Source organism: Bacillus rossius, chromosome 2 (genome assembly GCF_032445375.1).
Source record: "Bacillus rossius redtenbacheri isolate Brsri chromosome 2, Brsri_v3, whole genome shotgun sequence".
Classification (NCBI taxonomy): domain Eukaryota; kingdom Metazoa; phylum Arthropoda; class Insecta; order Phasmatodea; family Bacillidae; genus Bacillus; species Bacillus rossius.
Window position 1 is genome coordinate 83,182,090 of NC_086331.1, and position 27,451 is coordinate 83,209,540.

The 27,451-nt window shown below is 35.9% G+C and overlaps 1 protein-coding gene across 7 annotated transcripts in view; it reads right to left on the reverse strand.

The window, feature by feature from the left end:
• The window catches only part of LOC134529413 (TBC1 domain family member 4), a 353,166-nt gene that overhangs the window by 317,932 nt on the left and 7,783 nt on the right, over positions 1–27,451 (reverse strand). For 4 of the 7 annotated variants that reach the window (XM_063363455.1, XM_063363459.1, XM_063363460.1 and 1 more), the window contains one exon: positions 12,314–12,653. In XM_063363455.1, coding sequence (XP_063219525.1) covers positions 12,314–12,427 — 114 coding nt within the window. In that variant the 5' untranslated portion in view covers positions 12,428–12,653. Of the gene's footprint in view, positions 1–12,313; positions 12,654–19,873; positions 20,013–27,451 lie in introns of all 7 variants that reach the window. The other 3 variants (XM_063363457.1, XM_063363456.1, XM_063363458.1) reach the window with 1 other exon arrangement.

Here is a 27,451-nt window from a genome sequence, read left to right on the forward strand (position 1 = left end):
GTTGTCCAAACCTGAGTTTTTTTCAATGACAAACTGTGTAAATCACAAATGGTATATGTCCAAGATATTATGTTAAATAAACTTTCTCCATTGAAAGAATAATTAAAAGATCAGGATATCCTCAATATGTGTTACTTATTCTAAAAAACAACAAAAAAAACAGATCAGTTTAAACAGAGATCAAAGTTTTATTTTTTAAGTTTAGTGGCAATTATAATTATTTCTACAAAATAAATTTAAATGGGCGTTTTACCTTGCCTAGCATAAGTCAACAGAAATGATCGAAATAAGCTAGCTAGTTGTCTTTTTCCTGTAGAAATTGTATTCCATTTGGTTTTCATTCGTCATTTCTGTGGACTAATGCTAGACAGTGTAAAACAGTCATTTAAATAATCTATTAAAAGATCGCAATGACCGTATGTAACTATTTAATTACACCTGTATAATGGAGTACCTAAATGTAATCTGTATAAGCTACAGTAATCAGTTACAGAAACCACATATAAAAAATATAGCACAACAATGTGCATCAAATAATTCACACATACACGGAACTCCTTGACTATAAAACTAAGATTTGTTCAATATTTTAATATTTTATAAGGAACATCGTTCTGCCATGGCTTTTAATAGTAGCTATATAAATACATAATACGAAATGATTTGTTACATAAATGAGTATATAATTTCTGATATACACCTAATAAAAAAAAGTCACTTCCTACAGAATTTTAATAAAATTTATCAGTATAATGTACTTATACATTTATGTAGATTTAACTTCACGCCTTGCATTTATTGTTTTAGTCTGAGAATTAATTTTTTTCAGTTTTGATTCTTATTTATGTAGTTTTGGATATTTTTCGTGTTTTATGAAACATTTATTCGCTCACTCGCCCTGTCGCAGTTACACATTTCAAACGTCAATCGTTATTTATTAATACACCAATTTATATTTTATACCAGAAGACGCATATTAAATTAGCCTAAGTATACATCGGTATTTATCTGCATGCTTTACAAGAGCACAAACCCAAAGCCTCTCACACGGAAAGCAGAGGAGCAAGCGACTTTCTTGGCAGGTTGAAAAACGCAACTGTGTAAAATTCACCGGCAGGTTACAAATAGCTAGTGACTCTTTACAGTTCCACAGCGGGAACTTCACAATATGTAGAGCGCTTTTCAACTTTTGTCAGTCATACATAGGGGCGTACCAGTTGACGTTTTCTTGCTGGAATGTATTTCATTTTATTGTCTATCTTTAGCGATAAATTAATTTGCTATTCCAGTGAAAACATAACGTAACTATGTAACTACGGACATCAATGTATGTTTAGAGAATAAAAAGTACGCCTACTTCAAAATAGATACAAGTAAATGAAGCAACAAACCAAAAAGTATTATTTTATACTGTCTTAAAATAGTTCGCATTATATATGCTGCTGTTGTTATGAAGATATCCGGGGACCTTTTTTTTTTTTTTCAATGTGTGTGGAAGTACTTCGTCTTTTATCTCAAGCTGTTCGCGGCGATGCGCGAGAGAGGTAACACAAGCCTTCTTCGTCTCATCTTTGGAGCTTCCTCGTCTCCCAGCCACAAGTCTCTCTATCTATCTCCTTCTCACACAGTCACGACAGTCCCATGCGCCTAACAGTATGATATAAACACGTGCAATGCCTTCGCAATAGGAAAATTTCTCTTAATTCGTCGCGGTGAAAATGGGACACAAAGCGACAACGTTTTTGGCGAGTAACTACACTTTGCTCCTATTAAAACAAAGTTATGGTTTGTGTACAGGCTCGTCTGCAAAAATGTTTAAAAATGGTCAAAAATGCCACTTTCGCTACTCTTGTACCTAAATCAAATATGTTCCCAAAGTTTTTTAATGAAAACATTCATCAACAGTTCAACTCCTTTAATGCTTACACAGAAATGTAAAAGTGCAAAAGCATTAGCGTAAGATTTCGAAAACTGGATGAGTGTATCAGAAATTCAAACCCATGTGATGCATGCTGTTAACGCCAATTCGTTGCAGGTGTGTTATCATGATTGTTTAGCAATATTCACTACATGATGGCATTTATAATATTCTTCCTAGTGAGTTCTTTTCGGGCTATTAGACAAACTTAAAGCATATTAGCCTTTATACAGCTACGATTTTCTATCCAATTGCTAACAAGTTAACTTCAACTTCAGAACAGACACCCACTCCATGAAAAGACCACAGTCTTACAGCACTGGCCCTGTGGGCCAGTGACCATACTGAAAAACAGGTAAAACAATGTCTGCATTTTAATATTTTTATAAGTGGAAATAACTGCAATATTTTTAACTTTCGATTAAAAATAACTAATAATATGCAGCGCCCTGTTGCCTAACATGAAACAACAAGAAAATAACTTACGACAGAATAACACAAGTAGGTAAAAAAAACCACAGGACAAAAACAATAATAAACAGATCCAAGGATTCGGCAGAGAGCCTAGCAGTCTAATAGTCAGCAAACAAATTACATACAAAACAAAGGTGCATCCTTAAACTGCATAGATTCGGAGATCGAGTCAATATGAAGAAGGCTCTCTACAATTGAAGCATTGGCATTCTTTGTTTGTTTTGTTGTTCGTTATCAGGTTTAACTTTAGTTAGAACTCTTTTCACTGTGTAACTGGGTATGAAAGCTGTACTTCATAATTCCTGGAAGCCACAATCTGTGTTATAAGGCCGACTGTGCACACGACATGCACAAGAACATAACCTTATTGTTTTCGCTTCACACACACTCTGTGACGTGGTTTTCGCCCCGTCACATTTGTGATATGCATCTTGATGGCACTTCTGTTGTTGGATGCGTATGTGAGGTCGGCCATGCCGAGCAGGGCAGGCGTGCACAGTAGTTATCGTCTGTTTGCTGCCTGCTGGTTGTGAGTGTCCAGAGTTAATACGACTGAATGCGCTGGTAGTTTGACGCATGGCTGCTTGGGCACACCAGCGGACGGAGCGTCTCTTTTGGGAACGCCAGGAGTGTCGTGTTCGGTCTCCAGGGACGGGAGTAGTCGAGGAGAAGTAGCCGAGACTGGACTTGGAGCTGTCTTTGTCGTTCTGGATAGTCAAGTGGTAATTGTGGTCTGCAGGTGCCAACTAACAGTCGCAAAGGGAGAATACTACTATTCGATGGTGATGTGGGAGTAGCTTGCTTGCCATGGAGTGACTTATGATGAGTTTTCTTATAGCTGGCAAGAAATGCTATGTGAGGTTCACGAGTCGTTCATGGTTGTATCAGCGATGGTATTTCGGCGTGTGTATTATTCGCTGTGCGCGAAGAGAAGTTTTAGTGCCGCGTAGTTGTCGCCAGTTGATTCAGTGTTACGTTCTACGACTGATACGACTGATACGACCGATTCACCTAGGCATTAGAGGTTGATAATTATAAGGGTTTGTGCTTTTAGGCCAGTACAATGTGCATATTTTTCGCGTGCAAGTTAGGTCCAGGAAAATACCTAACTGTGTTGGGGAAAGGCAAGATGTTGGTAGCGACCAGTGCTACGAGGATCGTGTTTATTTAGCTGAGCATCGACCCCATTTCCCTGTTGCTGCAAGTGGGTCATTAGGTCCGCAGTATTGTCAACTGACCCAGGTTGCGAGAAAATACCTTTCTCATAATATTACTTTACGAGCCCGCTGATCTCGTCTACAAAGTGTTTACTCGTAATATTATTTTACGAGCCCGCTGATCCCGTCTACAAAGTGTAAATTATTTTCCTACATCCTGTGTCTAGTGTTACGAGGGGTAGCAAATAATTACTTCAGTCAGCATCAAGGAAAAGAAAAGGATTTGCATCTATTCTGAAACGCTTTTGTGTTTCTTTTTGAGTGGGTAGCCCGCGCTACTGAAGGGAAAATATGTAGCTGTTAGTTGTGTTTAGAATTCTAACTTACCACTGGGAGTGTGCAAACATCCTGGATAAATTTCTCTCAGGGGGATTTAAACTTGTTTACTGCTTATACTTCTGCACTTAAGAAACAGAGTGAGACTTGGCGAAGTACATCAAATCTTTGTGATATAAATTGCCATTAGGAGCTGTGAAATGTTTTTGTTTTTATTAAATTAGGACATATTTGTATATAAAGCTATATATAGCTATATATAGCTATATATATAGCAATGCGAGGGTATAAATAACAAACACTGATCGAATGTGTTTAACAGTGATGTATAAGATATTAAATGTTAAATGTTTTTAAAAGAGGGCCAGTATACATGTCGTAAATTGATTTTAGAGGCCCACTGTATATGATGAAATTTAGCTGAGTTTTTCTTCTGTGCTTTAATGTTAAGTCATTTATCAACACAGTATTAATATTTTGCGCTTGTAGAAGTGGTAAAATTTTATTTTATTCTAAACTGAAGACTTTTATCTGTAAAATAGTGCACTGTATAGAACTATTGTATTTGGTGAATAACAGTAACTTTGGTAACTTAGTATTAATGGGGGATAAACCATAATACATTTTGAAATTAAATAAGTTTTGAGAATGTAACTTGTAAAATTAAGTTATTTATGTTAAAGTAGATTGTGCCATTAAGGTTATTGGTAAATATTTATTTGTTAATCATCTGACTATTCAAAAGTAAATTTTAATGTGAATTCAATCTAACCAATTTACTGTTGGGCTGCAAGAGGTTCACTGTGCGTAGTTGCTAGTGATGCCTTGTAGTGTTTAAGAAAACCTAAATGAGACTAGGGTAGTAAATAATACCCTGTTGAACACATGGTGTGTTTTGAGACTGAATTTATTACTGTATTTGATGGCTATTCTAAAGTAACTTATTAAAATTTTTCAAGAAATTGTCTGTGGCTGTAACTAATACTAGATCACCTTTTTTATGATTTCCCAAGGCCCTATATAAATTTCTACAGGTATATTATTATCATTATTGTGTTCGCATTCTAAAGTAATTATTATGGATTTGTTCAACTGTCTATAGATGTTTAGTTTTATGTAAATGAAAATATATCTATTTTCCAAAGGGTATTATATTGTAACGATTTTTTAAAATAATCATCGTGGGAATAACTGGGTTCGTATAGGGATAGCCCAATTAATATTTTTATTGCACAATTCTGTTGACTTCTAATATATACAACATTAATATATAAATTACTTAAAATGCCTGCTAATCAATTACTCGCACTCAGTATCTCAAGTCCTTACACACCTCGCGCAATTATCGCCGCAGCACTCCTCGTGGACCTCCATCGCCGAATTCTCATCGCACTCGTCACCGCCGTCGCACTTCCCTTCACCGAGAATACGCTCGATGCTTCGCTCAGAACTTCGCTCGGGACTCTCGCCGCACCCACGGCACTCTCGGCACCCAAAAACTCTCATCGCTGAAAAGAGCTCACTCCAACTCGCCGAGCAACTGTCGCGGAAGCCGGCATCCAGGCTTATATAAATCCTGGAGCCCTTCTAGAAGTGATGAGTGTGGCTGGGGCCAGTCGTGTCATCCTGTGCCAACCCGATGCCCGAAGCATCTAGAAGGGCATTTTTAGCTCACGCGACGGCCCGTGATGACGAGTCACGTCATCCCGCACCGACCTGACACCCGAAGCGTCGAGAATAGCATCGGCAGCTCGCGCGATGGCCCCGTAGGATTCCCAAAGGCTATCCGGCGCTGAGGCAGGGTGCCATGCGGGGAGCAGAGAGTAGAAGGGGAGTAGCGACGACCCTTGTAATCCGTCCAGGTATGCGTGGCCTGTCCCACGTCAGTACGGCTACTTGACACGCGCCTGATGCCAGCCAGCACCAAACCCGGCGCGCGTCGCGGACCTGCTTGCGCTTGTAACACTGCCCCTTCCTTAAACCTGTTCGTCCCAAACTGGTAACGCATCCCTTCCAGCATATTCCCTCAAACAGTCCAAATGTACCACTTTCATCCGTCCCCTCTTTCCTCTCTGGCTTCGGTAGACCACATCACTTAAGTGCTTCAAAACTTCATATGGGCCTTCCCTTGATGCTTGAAGCTTAGGGCACCTTCTCTTCCTTCGTTGCGGGTTGTACAGCCACACAAAATCGCCCTTCTGAAATCTGGTTGTGTTAATCTTTTCTTCATTCGATTCGTCGCTAATCGAAGATTCCTGCAGGCCTCCTCATGTACAAGCACCAACCGCTCCTCTAGACGATTTACATAATCAGTGGTGTTGGTCGGCTCCTTATGTGGACGACCGAACTTGACATCACAGGGCAGCTTCAACTCCTGTCCAAACACAATACTTGCAGGGGTCTGCCCAGTGGAGTTATGGACGGCAGATCTATATGTCATTAGGAACAACTGGATGTGTTGATCCAAATCCTGTTGATGCTCGGCCACAACTTTGGCAAGGTGTTCCTTGAGAGTTCTGTTGAACCTCTCCACCATGCCATTGGACTGAGGATGTAGGGCTGTAGTCCTGGTTTTATTTATTCCCAGTAACTGACACATCTCCTGAAATATTGTCGACTCGAAATTGCGACCTTGGTCTGAGTGGAGCTCCATTGGTACCCCAAATCTGCAAATGAAGTTGTTGACTATTGCATCCGCAATGGTAGAGGCTTCTTGATTAGGAAGTGCATAAGCTTCTGGCCACTTGCTGAAGTAATCCAATGCTACCAGAATATACCAGCTACCATCTTTAGTCTCGGGAAATGGTCCAATGATGTCGATGGCCATCCTCTAATAAGGGGGCCCCTACATTGTATACCCTCATTTTTCCACGACTTCGGTGTTGTGGCCCCTTTTTAGCCGAGAATGCTTCGCATTGTCTACACCAAGCCTCCACGTCCTGGCGATACCTCAACCAGTAATAGCATTAACGGGTCTTGCCTAGAGTTTTGTTCACCCGTAGATGACCACCAGAGGTACTGTCATGGATTTCCTTTAATACCTCTACCACTAGACTCTTTGGAAGGAGTAGTTGCATGGTAACTACTTTTCCATGTGGACTCTCCCATGCCCTCATTAGTAGCCCATTCACAATTCTCAAGGAATCCTACTGTGCCCAGTAAGCTTTCACAGCCCTTCGGTCACTGGAGATCTCATGTAATATTGGACGTCCAGTACCACTCTCTAGCCAGCTTATGATAGGTGCCATGTCAGGATCTTGCCGCTGCGCTGCCTTCAAGCTGTCATTATCCCATTTTTATTCCCCTGTTAGTTATTTTCGTTCGCCAAATATCTTCGATCCACACATTTCTCTCTGCCCTGTTGCAATGGTTACAGTCTACCTTGCAAGGTCTTCAGGAGAGGGCATTTGCATTGCTGTGTATTCGGCCTTTCCTGTGTTATAACCGACAATTATATTACTGTATCTGTTTAATCCACCTAGCAAGTTGTCCCTCTAGATAATTCATTCATTTCCATCTTAAACCTGGGATAGGACAGCGCCCAAACCATCTCCGCTTGCCTCTGTGTCGATGATATACTCTCCATGTATATGGGGGTAGGCAAGTATGGGGCTAGTACACAGGGATTTCTTGAGGTCTAGAAATGCAGTCTCGCATGCTTAAGTCCATATAAATTGTCTCTTGTCCTCAGTCAGCTGATGCAGTGGTTTTGCGATTGTCGAGAACCCGGGAACAAACCATCAATAGTAGGTACAGAGTCCCAGGAAACTTATTACTTCATGCTTATTCTAAGGTTGACACCAATCCATAACATAAATCTTCTCAGGATCTGTTCGCACTCCATCCTGTGATACGATATGCCCCAGGAATGTTACCTCATGGTGGAACAAGAAGCACTTCTTAAGACTTGACTTAAGTTGGGCATGGCAAAGCCTGTCGAATACCTCCTGGAGATTTTGCAAATGTTCCTTCACTGTATGCCCTACTACAATAATGTCGTCCAGATATACTAGGCATGTTTTCCAAGTCAAGGCATGGAGGACAAGTTCCATCAATCTCTCAAAAGTTGCAGGAGCATTACATAACCCGAATGGTAACACAGTGAACTGGAACAGACCACTACCTGTCGTGAAAGCAGTCTTCTCCTTATCCTCTGGGTGTAGCTCCACTTGCCAGTAACCACTCTTCAGGTGCATGTAGAGAACCATCTGGTGCCAAAGAGTGTATCAAGTGTGTCATCGATACATGGGAGGGGGTAGCTGTCCTTTTTGGTGATGCCATTCAGCTTCCTGTAGTCCACACAGAACCTCAGTTGGCCATCCTTCGCCACTAAAACAACTGGGGAAACCCAAGGACTTGCTGATGGTTCTATTACACCACCCTCCATCATACCCGCGTTCAACTTCTCAGCCTCTTCCTGTTTTGCTAGAGGTAGCCGTCGTGGTGCCTGTCGGAACGGCTCTGCATCGCCTGTGTTGATGCGATGATAGACCAGGCTTGTTCTCCCAAGGTCTGTATCCCCTAAGGAAAATACATCCTGGTTGTTTACCAGAAAATGTGACTTCTTAAATTTCCCCATTTGTTAAATTATTTTGGCAACACCTTAGTAGATGCTCTAGATTTTGGTTCAGAGTTTGCAAATCATGTCTAATAGGTAAGGAAGACTCACATTGGCCTACCCAAGAGCTGGTTCACAGCTAGCTATTGGGTCTCCCGGTTTAAGAACCCTTGTTCGAGAGTCGAGGTTGGCCACCCTGACTGGTACCTCGCCGACCCTTGCAATTCTTCGAGCGACCAGAGTGTCTTCAAACCTAACTTCATATCTGGCTCTATCAGGTAGCTCATGTTTCCCCTAGGGTTTCCAATAATCCTAGCTGATATTATCTGCTCATGGTTTGCTGGAATGGAAACAGATTCGCTAACTACCACTTGCATTACAGGAACTTCTAATTGGTCGGGGGTAAACACGGCCACCTCTTCATCTTTAATATGCAGTACCTGTCCTTCCATGTCAATAACGAATTCGTATCGATTCATGATGTTCATTCCTAATATTACCTCATTGGTGATATCAGCAACAAGAAAAGTCTTGTGATAATGTCCAAGTTCCAATCCTTACCTCCCAATTCAGCTGTCCATGCACAGGTGAAGTTTCTCTGGTGGCTGTTTTGAGTCTATATGGAATGGGTGTTCTCTTCAGCTTTTCTCTACTTACAATGTCAGTGCGGATTATGGATTCATATGCCCCTGTGTCAAAAGTAAGTAAACACTGTCTGCCATTGATCCATCCATTAAGCAACAAACTGGCATGGTCTCTACGAAATGCAGGAACAGGAAAAACCCTAGGGGCTACCATTTCCTGTAGAGCTGGCATGCGCCCGCTCACATCAGGTATTGTTCATTTCCCTGTTGATCTTCCTGTTTCTCTTCCTGTTGTTGTCTTCCTGTGTGTCGGACAGTTACACTGGATGTGTCCTGGTTCACTGCAGACGAAGCACCACGGGTGTCCTCCTGCTCTCCTAATCTGGTTACCTGGAGTATCATTCAGCAGCTTCTTTAATGCCCTGATAATATATATTTCATTAGTGGTGTTTCTAGCATTTGCTGCATTGTAGGGTTCCAGTCCAGCTCTCCTTGTCCTGATGCCTCGCAACACTTCTTTTGTCGGGCCAAATGAAGAGTTTGTTGAACCTCCACATCTCTGAGCCTGTCTATAAAAGCACTAGTGGCTAGCTGCTGACGGAACTCTGTTGGTGCTTCTGGGTAGGCGAGGTGCACGAGCCACTCGATGTCGGCTTCGAATTGTTGGAGGGTTTCTGAAGATCACTTTTGATGTGTCTTCAGGGCTGTTCTATACACCTTGCCCATTTGTCGGTCGCCATACCTCAGCAAAAGGGCCTCTACCAATACACCATAGTCTTTCTGCTCTGTAACTGGTATGGTCTGCAGCAGCTCTAGTGAAGATCCTCGCAGGGCCAATACGAGTGCCATAGCCTTTTCTTTCTCGTCCCAGTTATTCATTTCGGCAGCTGCCTCGAACTGTTGCCTGTAGACAGACCATGACGATTGGCCATCAAAGATGGGTGGCTTGAATTTTTGGTGAACGGTTGTACCTTCCACTTTCACGTCTCCAGAATAACTGCTCCTTTTCGTAGCCGAAGTAGCTACCTTGATCATCCGACAGCACTCTTCAGTTACAGCTGCTACACACTGTTCGATGGTCTGCTTGAGCTGAGCTAGCTACTGTGTCACCATTTCTTCATGTTCGGCTAGCTGTTGCTCCAAACACTTCCCCTACCCTTTCAACTGAATACTGATTTCAACCATCTTCTTTAATTCTTCTTGAGCAGCCACGAGTTCATTACGCATATCTTCCTGACCCCTCTTGGTTCTTCTTCATATCTTCGATCTCGGTCTTCGTGGCATTCTACATCTCTTCTTGGCAGTTCATTTGGCTCTTCATCTCTTCTTGAATATTATTCATTTTATTCTTCATCTCCTCTTGGCAGTTCTTCATTTGGCTCTTCATCTCTTCTTGGCTATTATTAGTTTTATTCTTCGTCTCTTCTTGGTTCTTCTCTATTTTATTCTTCATTTCGGCCACAAAAGCCATTACGCTTTAAGTTCGTCGGCGGCCATCTTCCTTGTCAGCATACACTACAAGCCTAACACTAATGTCTTATGACTACAATGTAATTTACCCTATGGGCCAACCTAACCCACTACTAAACACTAACACTAATTTTAAAACTACTACACTCAAAACAAATTACAGTTCATAACACAAATTTTAATACCGAACATCTAAATTCTATTTTTTTAAATCACTATTAATTATTTGTAAATTATTTAATTGGGGCTATCCCACTTGACACAAAAATGTTACTTCTTTTTTAATAATCGTGGGAAGAACTGGGTTCGTATAGGGATAGCACAATTATTATTTTTATTGCAGTTTTATTGACTGCTAATATTTACAACACTAATAAATAAATTACTTAAAATGCCTGCTAATCAATTACTCGCACTCAGTATCTCAAGTCCTTACACACCGCACACCTCACGCAACTATCGCCGCAGCACTCCTCGTGGACCTCCATCGCCGAACTGTCGTCGCACTTGTCGCCGCCATCGCACTTCCCTTCGTCGAGAATCCGCTCGATGCTTCGCTCAGGACTCTCGCCGCACCCGCGGCACTCTCGCCACCCAAAAACTCTCATCGCCGAAGAGCTCACTCCAACTCGCCGAGCAACTGTAGCGGAGGCCGGCGTCCAGGCTTATATAAACCCTGGCGCCCTTCTAGAAGTGACGAGCGTGGCTGGGACCACAAATTTTGTGTGAACTGCATTTTAAACTTGAAGACTACCATGGTGTCAAAAAGTTTGGGTTTTTATGTACTATTTAATTATAATATATGATACATTTTTTTTAAAATTAATGATCAGAATTTTAATGTCGTCATTACACACCAAACAGTTTGAAAACGTGCAGTCTTGGGTGTTTTACACTAAGTAATACCTAAGTATCCGAATCCCAAACAACATTTTCTCTAACAGTAATATAATATTATTTTACTTTCGAACCCCACTAAAGTTTCTCCCGAAAAAAATTATTGTAAGTACTGAAAACCAAATTTAACCATGTCTACGGGTCACACGATCTGTAAAGTTATTTAAGATGATATTCTGTGGTGATTTAAGAGGTGTTTGGTTCAGGTTTGAAAAATTGCAATTCTTCATGGAAGCCTCTGTTAACTCAAAAGTGTACAGTGATGAAATGATCTGGTGTGGGTACTAGAGGAAATAAAGTGGAAATTATAATCAAAACCGAACTAAAACAAGTTTCTCGTTAAAACGTATTAAATTTTTACCGAAAGTTTCCATCACTGGTGTTCATTGTCATTATCTCTAAACGGTATGTTATGGCCAGACAAACTGGCACACTTGTATGCACAAGTTAGCAGAAACTTTAAACTAACAACGTTATAAATACACTTGCCGAACCCCATTAAAACCAAAGAACAGATGGTGTCAGACACGCCGGCTGTCGGTGCGAGAGGTTCTGGGTTCGAGTCCCGGGTAAGGCAAGGGTATCAATTTATATCGCCTGAACTCCTCACAAAAATATGGCAATACCGTCCAATTAAACTACTAAATATATACAAAATATCATGGTTGACTTGTTGGTGATGAAAAATTACAAACGAGCCAAAAAATTTAAAATAATAAAAAAGGTGGCCATGTGTCGTGGGTTCAATCTCAAAATTTATGAGTACAGTGTCGGTACCTATCCCAGTGGTTCGGAGCCCACTATAATCTTGGAAATTTCGTCGCCTTTAGCCTATGTGCATAACCGTGTGACGTAAAATCATATCATGCATACAACAGACATAATATTTTAAAAGCAAGTTATATTAAATAACGCTTACCATTTCCGAATAGTTCTGCAGCTTGATTTCAGCAATTACCCATGGAAGCATCGGCAGAGAAAAAATTCGATTAAAAGCTGTAAAGCCAATATACTTTACAGGATACAGCTTCATTTTCCAAATATATTTCTTCTCGGTTCTCAGCGCAAAACTGATTCTTTAAATCATATTTTCACTTCTCAAAAACATAAAAGTTACTACCTCCAGCTTGGAAATTATTCGCCATAAGGCTCGTGGCTCTTTGTTCAGATCGCCCGGCAATACTACAGGTAACAGAACCAAGTCATAATGGAGATATTGAGGTTATCGTATTCCATTCATTAGTGAGTTGACTGAGAACCTGCAACAAATTAAACACATAAGTAGATCAACAGCTACTCCAACAGAAGAGCAGCATGAACTATGTGTAAACACACGCCCCAGCCAGGGCCGCAACTAGAGTCTCTGGCACCCGGGGCATGAATGGATTCATGCGCCCCCCCCCCCCCCCCTCTTTTTTTGCACATACCACACCAATAAAGCGGGGGGTCCGGGGGCCCTCCCACGGAAAAATGGTGCTATTTAAGCATTTTCCGTGCCTACATGTAACAGTTTCTGTGCTACTGTAACTTCCATGCATGAACCCACTATGTCCATAAAGTAGTCCGTATAATCACTAGACTTGTTCATTAAATATGTTGAGACGTTTTATTGTAAATCAGATTAGACATTTCTGGCATGCAAGTTAAAAAACATTTTACCAGTTACCAGTTGTAGTAGGAATTACAATGCAAGCGATTTCGGCGCCCCCACAGCTTTGCGCCCGGGGCGTATGCCACGCTTGCCCCCCCCCCCCCCCCCCCCCCCCCAGTTGCGGCCCTAACACTGGTGCTCCACCTAGAGTCGGGGTAGGTAAGGTTGCCACAGTAAAATTTTAAATTTAAAAGATTAAAAATAGCGAGGCTTACGCATACTGAAAGTCAACAGTAAATTCATATTTTATCACAGCCATGTAGAGTAACTCAACTTCAAGTCCTAGCAAAGATTTCACCTGACTTATAAGTTGTTCGACCATATTATTTTATTTGCCTTTATTAAAATGTCATAAATTACTTTGAAAAACTTATAAGTATGAGATTTCAATATATAAACTTCAGATTTTTACAAGTAAATTAGGTAAGTAACAATGTTCCTATCGTCAAACAAAACCCACGATCAGAATTCCCTGGCATTTCCTACACTTCCTTAGCATGGTTGCTGCAAGCTAGGAATTCAAAAATTCTCTTTCTTTTCCAGGTTTTCCAGACCTTAACTGACACATTTCCTTGACCTTTCAGATACGAACAATCCTGCTGCGCCCCTTGATGTTGACGGTTTTTGTGTCGTTCAAATTTCCCATTTTCATATTAAAATGTATGCATGCCAAAATAATTTAATAATTACATGATAAATCTCTAAAGGACTTCAACTGCACCTATAATATGTTATTTAATCAATACATCTCGCCCAATTGAAATTAATTATTGTTAATTCTGAAGAAAACCCCATTTTCTGGAAAAAGCTATAAGTTGCATTTAATCTCCCTGACACAATTTCCAATCATTCAAGTTGTTTACCAGTAGTCTACCACTCTCAGTGGATAGGTTAGCTTTTAAATATTACAATTACTGTGATGTCATGATCATAATTAATGTGCAGTCGGGTTTTTTGTTTCATATATTTCATGTCATATTATGCTTCCAGTCTATACGAACATTGCAAAAATCACAAATATATTCTCCTTGAAAACCTTTTGGTCATGATCTGCTTAGGTACCACCACAAAAATTATTAATTTAAATTTTATCGCAAGTGATAATATTATTCTGCTATTTTTGAAAAACTCTTCTAACGCTTATCTATCCGCAGAAGCCGGTAATCGCCAAAATTATTTGAATACAATTCCGTGTTGAATTATTTATTGACGATAGAGGCCCATCAAAGTAAATGACCGCAAAGTAAAATTACCGCAGTCCGAGATAAATACATGTTTGCAAACGATTACTAACGATTCAACTGAAACTATTGAGTAAAGGCTATCCAACTTGTATGTAAACATGCGTAAATACCTTTTTTCTAGTTATAGTACATGTTTACAGTAAAAAGCCTGAGGATTCACGAAAAGAAGGAAAATCAACCAAATTTCGTGATACTAAACGTTTCCTAATTTTTTGAGGTGCCTAAACGTCAACAAAAGCGATATTAGCACAAGAAGAAATTCCCGAAATATGTTGTGCTTTTCCTGACATTTCCCGAAATTCAATAACTGGTTTAATTTCTCTAAACGTTTTAAATTTCCTGACTTTTCGTTCTCCAGTCCTGTAACAACCATGCCTAGGTCGTCTGTAATATTTCACTGACCAAAACATTTATTATTTCCATACAAAACAACCAATACAAGGTTTTGTTTAACTACCGAACACTGTCACAACGTACTTACGGATTCTACAATGTCGTAATAAAACTGTTTACACAGTAAAAAAATGTCTTGCAAACTATGTGCAAAGTGATTTTTCTTACATACATCACACTATGAGGCACCACCACTGATCAAATTCAACCTCATGTACCAAAAAATACCACTGTGCTCTTATTTGTCACACAGCACTGCAACAAACAAAGACTGAAGCCAAATACCATAGTCATTGTTCAGTTAAGGCCCGTCTACACAGTCCAAACCTATGGGCGGTCCAGGTCCTTATCCAAATGTGAATGATGTCATATTATCTCACGGCAAACTGCCCGGTCTACAATTGCGATATCCGACGTCCGAATCCATTGATTTATAAAGTAGTCACTAAGCGCAGAAAATATAGAGTGGCAAAATAGGTGTTTTTCTTTTTTTTTTTTTTTTGTTTATTTATTCCATGAACTGTAAATGAGTATGCAGCTTAGTTTTGAATATTAATTTAACTTGTGAAAAAAATTGTAAGAGTTCAGTAATATTTAGTTATTCGGTAAAGCAAAAGTAAATGTTGACGAATGCATTCTCATCACACTGCCAAAAATAAATTCTTGTGATCGGCCTTCGAAAAGCACCGGTCTCAAACGGATAGCACTAATCAATATTTCGTCTTGGTCTTCTTGGCTTTCTATGCTACCACGTCGTTTGTTATTTTCTGTTTATCTTTTTAAAATGGGAACCCAAAACAGCAAATATCACGAGTGTTCTTCTATGCCAAAGGACACAGATTGGGACAAAAGTTCAAGTTGACCAATGTAATCAGACCCGGGAGATTCGGACCATCACCCACACCACCCATTACGACAGAGTATCACGTCGGCCAATCACCAATCAGTGACCGTCGGACACAATTTAGGGCATTGCAATTGTAAACGAGCATTTAATGGTATAGCAATACTGGAAGTACCTTTTGTCGTACTGTTTACTTTAAGTTATCTGACGTACCATATTTCATTGACTATTCTTTTATTTGTGTACAAATTACAAATTCCCCAACAATTAGGCTACAAGTTTTCCTTAATGCTGAATACACTGAACATCCTTAATAAGCATCGCTTGGTAACTCAACTGCTAAAACTGCTTACACACACTAAAGATTTCAAAAGGAGCAAGAAAATTAATATGTGATGAAATAGCCCTTGCTTAGTACCATCGAAAAAATATTCATAGAACTGGTTGGCTCAAACTTAACGTGTTATTAAAATTTAATACAGCCTGAAATTTAACTAATCAAATTCAAGACAGCAAATTGAAAACTCTTCCCTGGCTAGGACATGAATCCATTCATTCTGATCTAATTAACTTGTGCCATAGACAGCCTACCTAGAACCACTCAAAGGCACCCTTCACAATAACAACAGGGAAGTAACTTAGTTACCCCTTTATGGAAAACCAAAGCTGAAAAGTCCAATTTTTTGTCAGTTTAGAAATCTATACTAATTATAAAACTGTTGGAGGCAAAAAGTCTGTACATAAGATCAAATTATGAAAAAAACTATTGGAAATGGCTATTTACAATGAGAACTAAAAAAATTATAGTTTTTAAAATTTTTGTCTGTTCGAGCATCAACCGAACACTACTTAACGGATTTTGATGCATTTTTTTTAGAAAGTTCTTTGGCTAACTTAAAAGATAGGCTATACATAATTACAGAATTCCACCCCTAAGGGTGTGAAAAAAGGGGTTATATAGTTTTAAGATGATTAATTATATCTCTGAAACTAATAAAGCATAAGAAAAGATATTGGGAACCAATAATTAACATACAAAAAAAATTAACCACAATTTTTTTTTTAAATTTGCAAAATTCAACCCTTAAGGTGTGAATACGGGGTAGGTATGTTTTTAAGATCAACAATTATATCTCCAAATTTAATTAAGCATAACAAATGGTACTGCGTACCAATAATAAATATACGAAAAATATATCAGCCACAATGTTACCATTTTGCGAAGTTCAACCCCTAAGGGGTAATAAAGAGATAAATATAGTTTGAAGATAATTAATTATATATCCGAAGCTAACTAAGCATAACAAAAGATACTAGAGACCAATAGTAAACAAACAAAACTACCAAGTATAAATTTAACATTTTGCTTGATTCCAGCCGTACAAAGTGAAAAGGGGGTGAATATGAATTTAAGATAAATAATTATAACTTCGAATTTAATCAAACCATTTTTTTTATTTATACCAATAAACCTATAAAAATCCCAATCATAATTTTACCCATTTGCCAAATTTATCCCATGAGGTGTGTTTTAAAACAAAAATTAAAACTTCCAATTCGCTTAGAACTAGAAGTATGAACTAAAAAAAACTTGCATCTAGAGTTACGTACATGCTTACTTTTAGCATTTATTAAAATTCATATTTTCATGAGGGTGAAAACTGGGTGAGTTTTAATTTATTTTAAAAAATAGTATCTCCGTAAACGTTTAAGTAAGACGTAAGTTAAATGAAAAAAATAATAAACTGAAAGTTATTATATTACTTATTTGCTAGATTTCGCCCCTGGGGTTCAAAAGGGCTAGTTTGGTTTAATGAAAAATGCATATTTTTGATTCTTCTAGATCTAAGGGTTAGAATAAACAACAAGCATTTAGAGTTTAGAATTGTATTGTTTCAGTTTTCTGAATTTCCTTTATTAAGGGCGTGAAAACTGAAAAGGGAGTAATTTTTGTGAAATTATAAAAAATTCATACCTACATAGCGAATAAAGAAGGATGTAAGAAACTTAGCATCAATATAAAGAAGGATGTAAGAAACTTAGCATCAATAACGTAAATAATTGATTAAGTAGAGTACTTTTACCATTTTTTTATATTCCACCCCAAAGGCAGTGAAACTGGGGCATGTTAGTTTTTATAGTAACAAATCACATATCTAAGCAAATTAAGATGAAGGTATGAAAGTGAGCAAGAATAACATACAAAATTATTATTTATTATCATGGTTTAACTTTAACCAACTTTCTATATTGAGCCGCAAAGGGGTGAAAAGACTGTCTTTTCTTTTAATTATAAAAGTTATATCTCTGAAGCATATAAAGTGGGATGTAAGTTATATGGTATAAATATTCAAAATCAACTAATTCTTTTTAACAGATTGCTGAAATTCTACATTTAAAAGGTGAAATATGGTAAATGTGGTTTTAACATTAAAAAATATCTTCTGATCAAATCAAACTCAATTTAAGATTTTAGAAATGATAAATATACTTACCTTCAGCTAACTTCACTTATTCAATGTTCTCCGAAATATCACCTCTTTAGTTGTAACAGGGGTTAATATTATGTAAAACATTTAAAAAAAAGCTATGGAATCCATTAAATCAGTATTCGCAGGATAAATTTTAACTCAATAAAAATATAAGTTTATTATTATTATTTTGTAGTTCACATATGTGTAAAAAGAAACCAAACAGGATAAAATTTGGTTGATTTTCCTTCTTTTCGTGAATCCTCAGGCTTTCTACTGTATACATATACATTAACAAGAAAAAATTTTATTTACACATGTTTACATGAAAGTTTGATAGCCTTTACTCAATAGTTTCAGGTGAATTGTTAGTAATCATTTGCAAACATGTATTTTGATCTCGGACTGTGGTAATAATACTTTGCGGCCATTTATTTTGATGGGCCTGTATCGTCAATGAATAATCCAACACAGAATTTTATTCAAATAATTTTGGTGATTACCAGCTTCTGCAGATTAATAGAGGTAGAGTTAGGAGAGTTTTTCAAAAAAAGCAGAAAAATATTATCACTTGCGATGAAATTTAAATTAATAATAATTTTGGTGGAGGTACCTAAGGAGATCAAAACCAAAGTATTTACAATCAGAAAATATTTGTGATTTCTGCAATGTTTGTATAGACTGGATGCATATGTACGGTTTATGTGTTAATAAGACATAAAATATATGAAACATAAAACCTGACTGCACATTGATTATGATTATGACATCACAGTAATTGTCATATTTAAAAGCTAACCTAACCACTCAGAGTGGTTAACTACTGGTAAACAAATTGAATGATTGGAAATGGTGTCAGGGAGATTAAATGCAACTTATAACTTTTTCCAGAAAATGTGATTTTCTTCAGAATTACCAATAATTAATTTCAATTGGGTGAGATGTATTGATTAAAAAAACATATTATAGGTGCATTTGAAGTCCTTTGCTAGTGTTTTCTTCCGAAAAGAGGTTTTATCATGTAATTATTAAATTATTTTGGCATGCATATATTTTAATATGAAAATGGGACATTTGAACGACACAAAAACCATCAACATCAAGGGGTGCAGCAGGATTGTTCGTGTCTGAAAGGTCAAGGAAATTTGTCAGTCTAGGTCTGGAAAACCTGGAAAAGAGAGAGAATATTGGACTTCCAAGCTTGCAGCAACCATGCTAGGGAAGTGTAGGAAATGCAAGGGCATTCTGTTCATGGGGTATTTTTGACATGCTGTTATCAAAATGATAGGAACACTGTTACTAATCTAACTTACTTGTAAAAGTCTTAAGTTTATATATTGAAAACTTATACTAATAAGTTTGTAAAAGTGTGTATGACATTTTAATAAATGCAAATAAAATAATAGGGTTGGACAACATAACGTCAGGTGAAAGCTTTGCTAGACCTTTAATACAGGAACTAACTAATTGCAGGAGCCTCCTACCTTTAGGGGCAAAATGTTCTTTAACACTTTTTTTTAAAACATATTCATGATAATAACTTATATCTCCTCAGTAGATTGTAGCATCCTCTGACGGAGATTGTTCTCTGTTGCTCTAATTGTTCACAGTACACTGCAATTTTTTTAGGTTTTTGGTTTTGGGAATCATTCTAAAAATAAAAGAAACTAAGCAAAACAGAAGCTAATATTAAAAAGAAAAAATAGTACAGGATAAATATTGTAGGGAAAGAATGAAATCAAACCTTTAAGTTTAAAAAAAAACAACAAAACATGAAATATTTGAAGAAGAAAAGGGGCAGTTAAAACAGATGTAAGTTAGGAGCTCAAGAGAAAGAAAAATGAGGAAGTAGTGGAGGGTGAACAGTAAAACTTACAGGAATAAAAAATCTCAAGTAGGCCAAATTTGATAAGATTATTAGTTAGAACAGGCATCTTCCAGCATCAACCATTGATGAAGTTAAGATTAACGATTTCAATAGTAAGGAGAAGATGGCTGCTCGTAGAAAACTGCACCTAAAAAACCATAGATCAAAATTATCCCATAAGATAACAATTTAATTATAATTAAAACAGTACTAATCAAATATAATAAATTTGTTAATCTCAATGAATTTAGGTAAGATAAATCATTCTGTAAGTAAGTTTAAATGCTAATAACTACTCAATAAATTTACTAGTGATCTTGGTAATTCAAGAAATATATTTATAAAAATATTAAAAAAACTTAAGTATGCATACTTTATAGTAAAAATCAGTGTTTCATTTCCCTTGTTTCATTGTCATTTAGAACAATTATTTTTCACAAGTTCATGAGAGCCAGTCAAATATAAATATGTTTAAAATTGTTACCGGTATCTGTTCCAGCATCACTTGATACCTATGAAATGGATTTTAATAAAACTTTTTTGTTAGTAAGCTATTTAAAAACTTAAACACTAGCTACACATCATTATGAAATTCCAAACCTAAGAAGGTGAAAAAGGAGTAAATATGTTTTTTTTTCAATAATCAATAATATCTTTGAAGTTAATCAAGCAATACTTATGATATTGGGTACAAATATTAAACATACAAAAACTACCTAAAGACACTATTTTACCATTTTCTGATATTCCACACCTAAAGGCAGCAAAAGGGATATGTTTAACTTCCTCAAGAAAAATTCATATCTTTGAATTTAATAGAGTAGGAAGTAAGAAACCGACAAAGAACAACATGCAACATTAGGTAAGTATTAAATTTTATTCTTTTCCATTTTCAAAATTAGACGACAAAAGGAGTGGAAAGGGGATAAGTTTGGTTTTATAATATCAATGCATATTTCCAAAGCAAATCAAGCAGGAAGTAAGAAAGAGAGCACGTATAACTAATATAATAAGTTATGTAGCAGTTTCTTTTTTTTCTAATTTCAACCTCCAAGGGGGTGATAAGAGGGTCAGTTTGGTTTTATGATATAAAATCACACCTTCAAAGCAATGAAGCATAAGGTAGGTACATAACGTGTTATGTAAAATGTTTTTTATTTTTCAAAATTCAACCACAAATGGGTTTAAAAGTTTGGTTTTGAAATTAAAAAAGATATTCCCGAAGAAAATCAAGATGGAAGTAAGAAATTGAGCACAAATAACATACATATTGAGTTAAATTGCATAGTTTATTTTCCTATTTTTTATAATTCAATGACAAAGAGAGTGAAAATGGAATCTATTTGGTTTTGTTAAAAGAAAGTAAAAATACAAAATCTGAAACTCATTTAACCACTTTCTGAATTTTTATCAATAAAGTAGTGAAAAGGCAGGGATTAAAAGAAAAAAAATATATATCTCCTTAGCTAATCAATATAAAATTAAAATATTACCTATGTAAAATCACCACAGTGAAAAATCATCTCCGTTCACCTTTTTTGAAAATTTTACCAATAAGGGTTGTAAAAGAGATGCATTTATTTTTAGAAATAAAAATTTAAATCACTTAATATGCTAGGTTGATGGTGAAGGTAAGAATTTAAGCATAAGTAGCATGCATTAAAAAATGCACACTGTGTTTTCTTTCAAAATTTAATAGCTTATAAGTGATGAAAACTAAGGTAGAGTTTAGGTTTATAATAATAAAAAATCATGACTCTAAATTTCATCAAGTGGGAGGTATAGTATTGAGTGATAATAATACACATATAAAAACTACTAGTTAATGCCTTTTTACTTTTTCCCGAAATTTCAGTGGTAATTATGTTTCAGCGAAAAAAAATTTATTATCTTTGACTAAACTTAACTTGAAGGAAATAAAAACTGCAGGAAAAACCGAACAAAAATGTACGTAGTTAAGTTTTATATATATTTTTTAATTTTTGTAAAGAAAGTGAAAATGAGTAGGACTTATACAACAAAAAATCATTTTTCCAAAGCCAAGCATGAGTTAAAATACTATGTAAAAACACTCACCATTTAAAAACAAAAAAAATATGTTATTATTACTATTTTTTTTTTTTTTTAAGTTTTCCACCAAAGGAGAAAATATTGTTACGCAGTGTTATTTTTTTCTTTTTTTTTAATGCTTAAGCGGTGAAAAAGAGGTAAATAAAAATATATCACTTGATTTTACTACACTTGGTATGAATCACAAACAAAAAAGTTTGCACAGTAAATATTTTTTAACTTTGTGAAATTCATCACTAATTTAGGTTTTAAAAAATGGGTTTTGTGAATTGATACCAATTTATACCTATGTATCTTCTAAAGTGGAAGGAAATAAATCAGGCTAAAAGCATATACAAAAAATTCCCTATTCTATATTTTACCATTTTTGAATTATCATCCCTCATGTGGTAAAGTGGTGTTGGTACTGTTTTTGAAATGTAAACCAAATATATCAGAATCCGAAAATTTGGTAATTTAAATTTTTTAAAAATTAGTTTATCATATATATTATTAGATATCACAAACAAGGTTGAAAAAAGCATTAAGATTAGTACAAACACACTACAATGCTTACAGTTGATACTATTAAAATTTATAACTAGGACATACTTTTATGGACATAATATATTGAAGAAATTTAACCCAAAATCTCATGTTTTATAAAAAATTAAGTTGCCTGGTGTTTACAAATTTATTTATTTTCTCCATAACCCATTTTCAAACATTTCAGTTTTAATTATGTGGTCTCGTTTTCTGTGTATGTAAAGATTACTCAGAAAGTAAGCTATCAACATTTACAAAAAAAAGTTTTAAACACAGGTGTTTAAAAAACCAATAAGACATTTTAACAAATCATTCTCCTTTATTCTGTAAACATATATATTTCAGTTAAAATCAAGGCAGTTTAAACATGTAATTAAACTTGTGTTTTGTGAAATCCATAACAAAAATATCTATGTTCTTTTTACATGTTCTTTTTACATGTTGAGATTTCTGACCAGTTACACTCATTGCCTAACCAATTAAAATTTCCTTAAAATAATAGATTAGAAAAATTAAAAAATATTAGCTATTTGATTTTTTAATTTTTAGTTCCTGTATTATTATACTTTTTATAACATTATTTGTCCAATATTATTGTGAAAACTGTCACGTAGCCAACATAAAAAGATATCATGGCTGCAATAAAATCAAAAACCAAATAAAAAATAAAGGGTTAATTTATAATTTTAAATGACTGCGTGGTCGTACGTGTTGTGGATATTATGTAGGTATTCATATTAAGATATTTATGTACTTACAAAAGATTAATCAATACTAATATTATAAATGCGAAAGTAACTTTGTCTTTGTCTGTCTGTCTGTTACCTTTTCCTGGCTGAACGGCTAAACGGATCGTAATGAAATTTGGCAAGGAGATAGATTATATCCTGGGGATGGACATAGGCTAACTTTTGTCTAAAAAAAAATCTTTAAAAGGGTTAAAAAAAATATATCTTAATTTTATTTAATGTGTCTCATAGATATACAAATTGTTAGTGTCATTCCTCTATGTCTGCCGAGCAATAGCTTTCAAGCCATTACGTTACGTTTTGCTATTGTAAGAAATTGAGTAGAGAGTAAGAAAAATTAAAGCTCTGCATCGTAGTACCTCAATACACCAGTAGATGTCACTGTTAGTTTTTTTTATTAATTGTTACTCTTTTGTCTAAAAAAATAATCTTTAAACGGGTTAAAAAAAATATATCTTAATTTTATGTAATGTGTGTCATAGATATACAAACTGTTAGTGTCATTCCTCTATGTCTGCCGAGCAATAGCTTTCAAGCCATTACGTTACTTTTGCTATTGTAAGGAATTGAGTAGAGAGTAAGAAAAATTTAAGCTCTGCATCGTAGTACCTCGATACACCAGTATATGTCACTGTTAGTTTTTATATTAATCGTTTTATAGTTTGCACATCCTAACTAATATTATAAAAGCGAGTGTTTGTTTGCTACGCCATGAAATTTTGCATAGAGATAATTTATGGGCTGGGGAGTGACATGGGCTCATTTTTATGTACGGTTCCAGTGGAATTTTGTAAATACCTCTAAAATTACGTAATTTTTTTTGTTACTTTTTGTTTGGTTGATCGCAAGGTAAATTTATTAATATATATTTTTTTATTTAATTTCTTCTATATATATTTTCTCCCTACATAGGGCACCCATAATTCTTTTAAATTTCACGTGTATGTTTTCAATGTCATTCGAGAAGTACTCATTTTTTTGTCAAATTGGTCGTTATTTATACTTTTTGTTTCATTTTGGACTTTTTTTTTTTTTTTACTTAATTCAAAGATTTGTGGTGTGTACAGGAAGTGAAATCTCTATTAATTTCTATAATACTTTGGATAAGTGGAATATCACCACCATAGTTTTACATATAAACAAATCCTACAAATGTTTTAAACATTATGACATAACATCCTTAGTTTTTTTTTTTGGTGTATAGTTTAAAGTTTAATACTATGTATGTACATAAATTCTTTAACATAGAGTTATTTATTAATTTATTTAGAAAATTATTCATAGGTAGGTAATAAGTTTTTCTATTTGTCAATATTGTTATTATGGTAGATAGGAGCCTACATTCTTATATTCCTTTATATCTCTTTCGATTTGGAGTGTTTCCGAGCCATTCGGGGTCCTCAAAATCACCCCCCCCCCCCCTTCATAGATCAAAGCCCCAAAATTTCGAAAGTTTAAAAAATTTTAAAAAATTTTTTCTTATGATTTTAAGTGATTTCAGCCATTCAGGGTCCTCGAACCCCCCGCCCCCCTCTGGGGATAAAGCCCCAAAATTTCAAAAATTTCAGGAATTTAAGCATATTTTTTTACTATTTAGAGTGTTTCCGAGCCATTCGGGGTCCTCAAACTAACCTCCTCCTACAAGGAGTCAAAGCCCTAAAATTTCGAAGTTTCAAAAATCTATTCTCTTTAGATTTTGAGTGTTTCCGAGCCATTCAGGGTCCTCAACATACCCCCTCCTCTAGGGACAAAGCCCCAAAATTTCAAAAATTTCAAAAATTTCGAATATCTGTTCTATTTCGAGAGATAAATAGAGATGGATAGATGATTTGTATATGTGTAACTACTTCAAACATATTACAAAACAAAACTGAATGTGGCATTGCAATGCATGCCGAGCATTAGCTAGATGATGGAATCTTTTCAATAATAGTAATCTCTTATTTTTCAGCTTTTTTCTATAGTGCTTTATATAGTCTAGATTACATACAGACCACCAATTTTTAGATATATACTGGTAAATAACCATACACTGGCAGAACGTCTGTCGGGATCTGAAAGTGATATAAATTATTTTGCACACTTGACATTTAAATTAAGAAGACAATTACTTGCTACATCTGATTTCGAAAAAGGTCCCCCTCACCCTGTGTTCAGCCCGGGCAACGCCAGGTACTGCAGCTAGTTTAATATATGTTTAATAACTTCATAGCTGCCAACCATTACGGATTTTCCGTAATTATTACGGATTTAACACCGAATTACGGAATTACGGAACATCGCTGGTGTATTACGGAAACGAGGCGTTGTGCTGCACGGAGACGGAAAAAATTCAGTTTCTGCTGTGCGGTTTCGTGAACGCAGTTCGAATACATCGCGTGGTTGCGCAAATAACGGAACTAGTATGTGTGCGCATGTACTATTGAAATTAGTAGATTAATTCTCGTGTTTTCAAATAGTAATGGGATGGTATTACGTCCGTTGTACGACAAAACTAGTACATATTCTCGGACTTTTCGTTTTTCGGCTACTTACATCACGATAATTTTTGCACGGTACTTTGGCTAACCTGTGTTTTAATTTTTTTTGAAAGCCATTTTTTTCATCATAGTGTTTTAGTCTTTCTACAGACGTGAAATTTTTTTTAATGTTTTTCGATAGTGTTTTGTTCTTCAGTGCCGGTTGTAGAAATGAAGCGTGTGACAGAACAAGTGTTTCTGGGGGGAAAAAAAGAACGCAATTCTTCAGAACTTTCGACTTAAACTATTCAAAAGAATGGCCATGCTTGTCGTCTTCAAATGTTTTGGAACACCACGCGTTTTGTAATGTATGCACGTGTGACTTTTCGATTGCACATGGTGGAAGGGATGACTGTAAACGGCATATTGAATCAAAGAAACATGCGGAACATTTTATAGCCATGACGATTAATATATCTATATCGTCGTTTTTTTCGCTACATCTGAAGAAACGAAAGTAACGAACGCAGAGTTATTGTTTACAAGTTCTTTTGTTTGTCTTCTGTTGTTTGTTTACAAGGAAGTTCTAATCCAACCAGGATAAAAGAAGCAAATAAAAAGACAGTTGTTCACAAGTTTAACTTTGAATACTTTGAATTGAAGGTTCAAACTTTCCAGTAAAATTATTGACATTTCTTACATATTCAGATGAATGTATTGTTCAAATAGTTTTTTTTATTCATTAATTTGCATTGTATTCATATATACCTATAGGCCTATATTTTTCATTTTTTTTTTGCATTTTATTTTCCTTGTTTTATCTTGTATGTGTCATAATTCCCCAGGAAACATTTATCGTGCATTATTTACGCGTACTTTTTTTTCTTCATATAATTGTCATTACTGATGGGTGTGATTTGAGGTTGGCAGCTATTTTCAGCCATTCAGGGTCCTCGAACCCCCCGCCCCCCTCTGGGGATAAAGCCCCAAAATTTCAAAAATTTCAGGAATTTAAGCATATTTTTTTACTATTTAGAGTGTTTCCGAGCCATTCGGGGTCCTCAAACTAACCTCCTCCTACAAGGAGTCAAAGCCCTAAAATTTCGAAGTTTCAAAAATCTATTCTCTTTAGATTTTGAGTGTTTCCGAGCCATTCAGGGTCCTCAACATACCCCCTCCTCTAGGGACAAAGCCCCAAAATTTCAAAAATTTCAAAAATTTCGAATATCTGTTCTATTTCGAGAGATAAATAGAGATGGATAGATGATTTGTATATGTGTAACTACTTCAAACATATTACAAAACAAAACTGAATGTGGCATTGCAATGCATGCCGAGCATTAGCTAGATGATGGAATCTTTTCAATAATAGTAATCTCTTATTTTTCAGCTTTTTTCTATAGTGCTTTATATAGTCTAGATTACATACAGACCACCAATTTTTAGATATATACTGGTAAATAACCATACACTGGCAGAACGTCTGTCGGGATCTGAAAGTGATATAAATTATTTTGCACACTTGACATTTAAATTAAGAAGACAATTACTTGCTACATCTGATTTCGAAAAAGGTCCCCCTCACCCTGTGTTCAGCCCGGGCAACGCCAGGTACTGCAGCTAGTTTAATATATGTTTAATAACTTTAGGGCATGTAAAAATTGAAATTTCATCAAATATTTTTGTACATACAAATAAAAATAGGACCAAGATATTAATTTTTTGAGACCATATATAAGACTATTATCACACACATTGAGATGGTTGATTCATTTTTTCGTTAT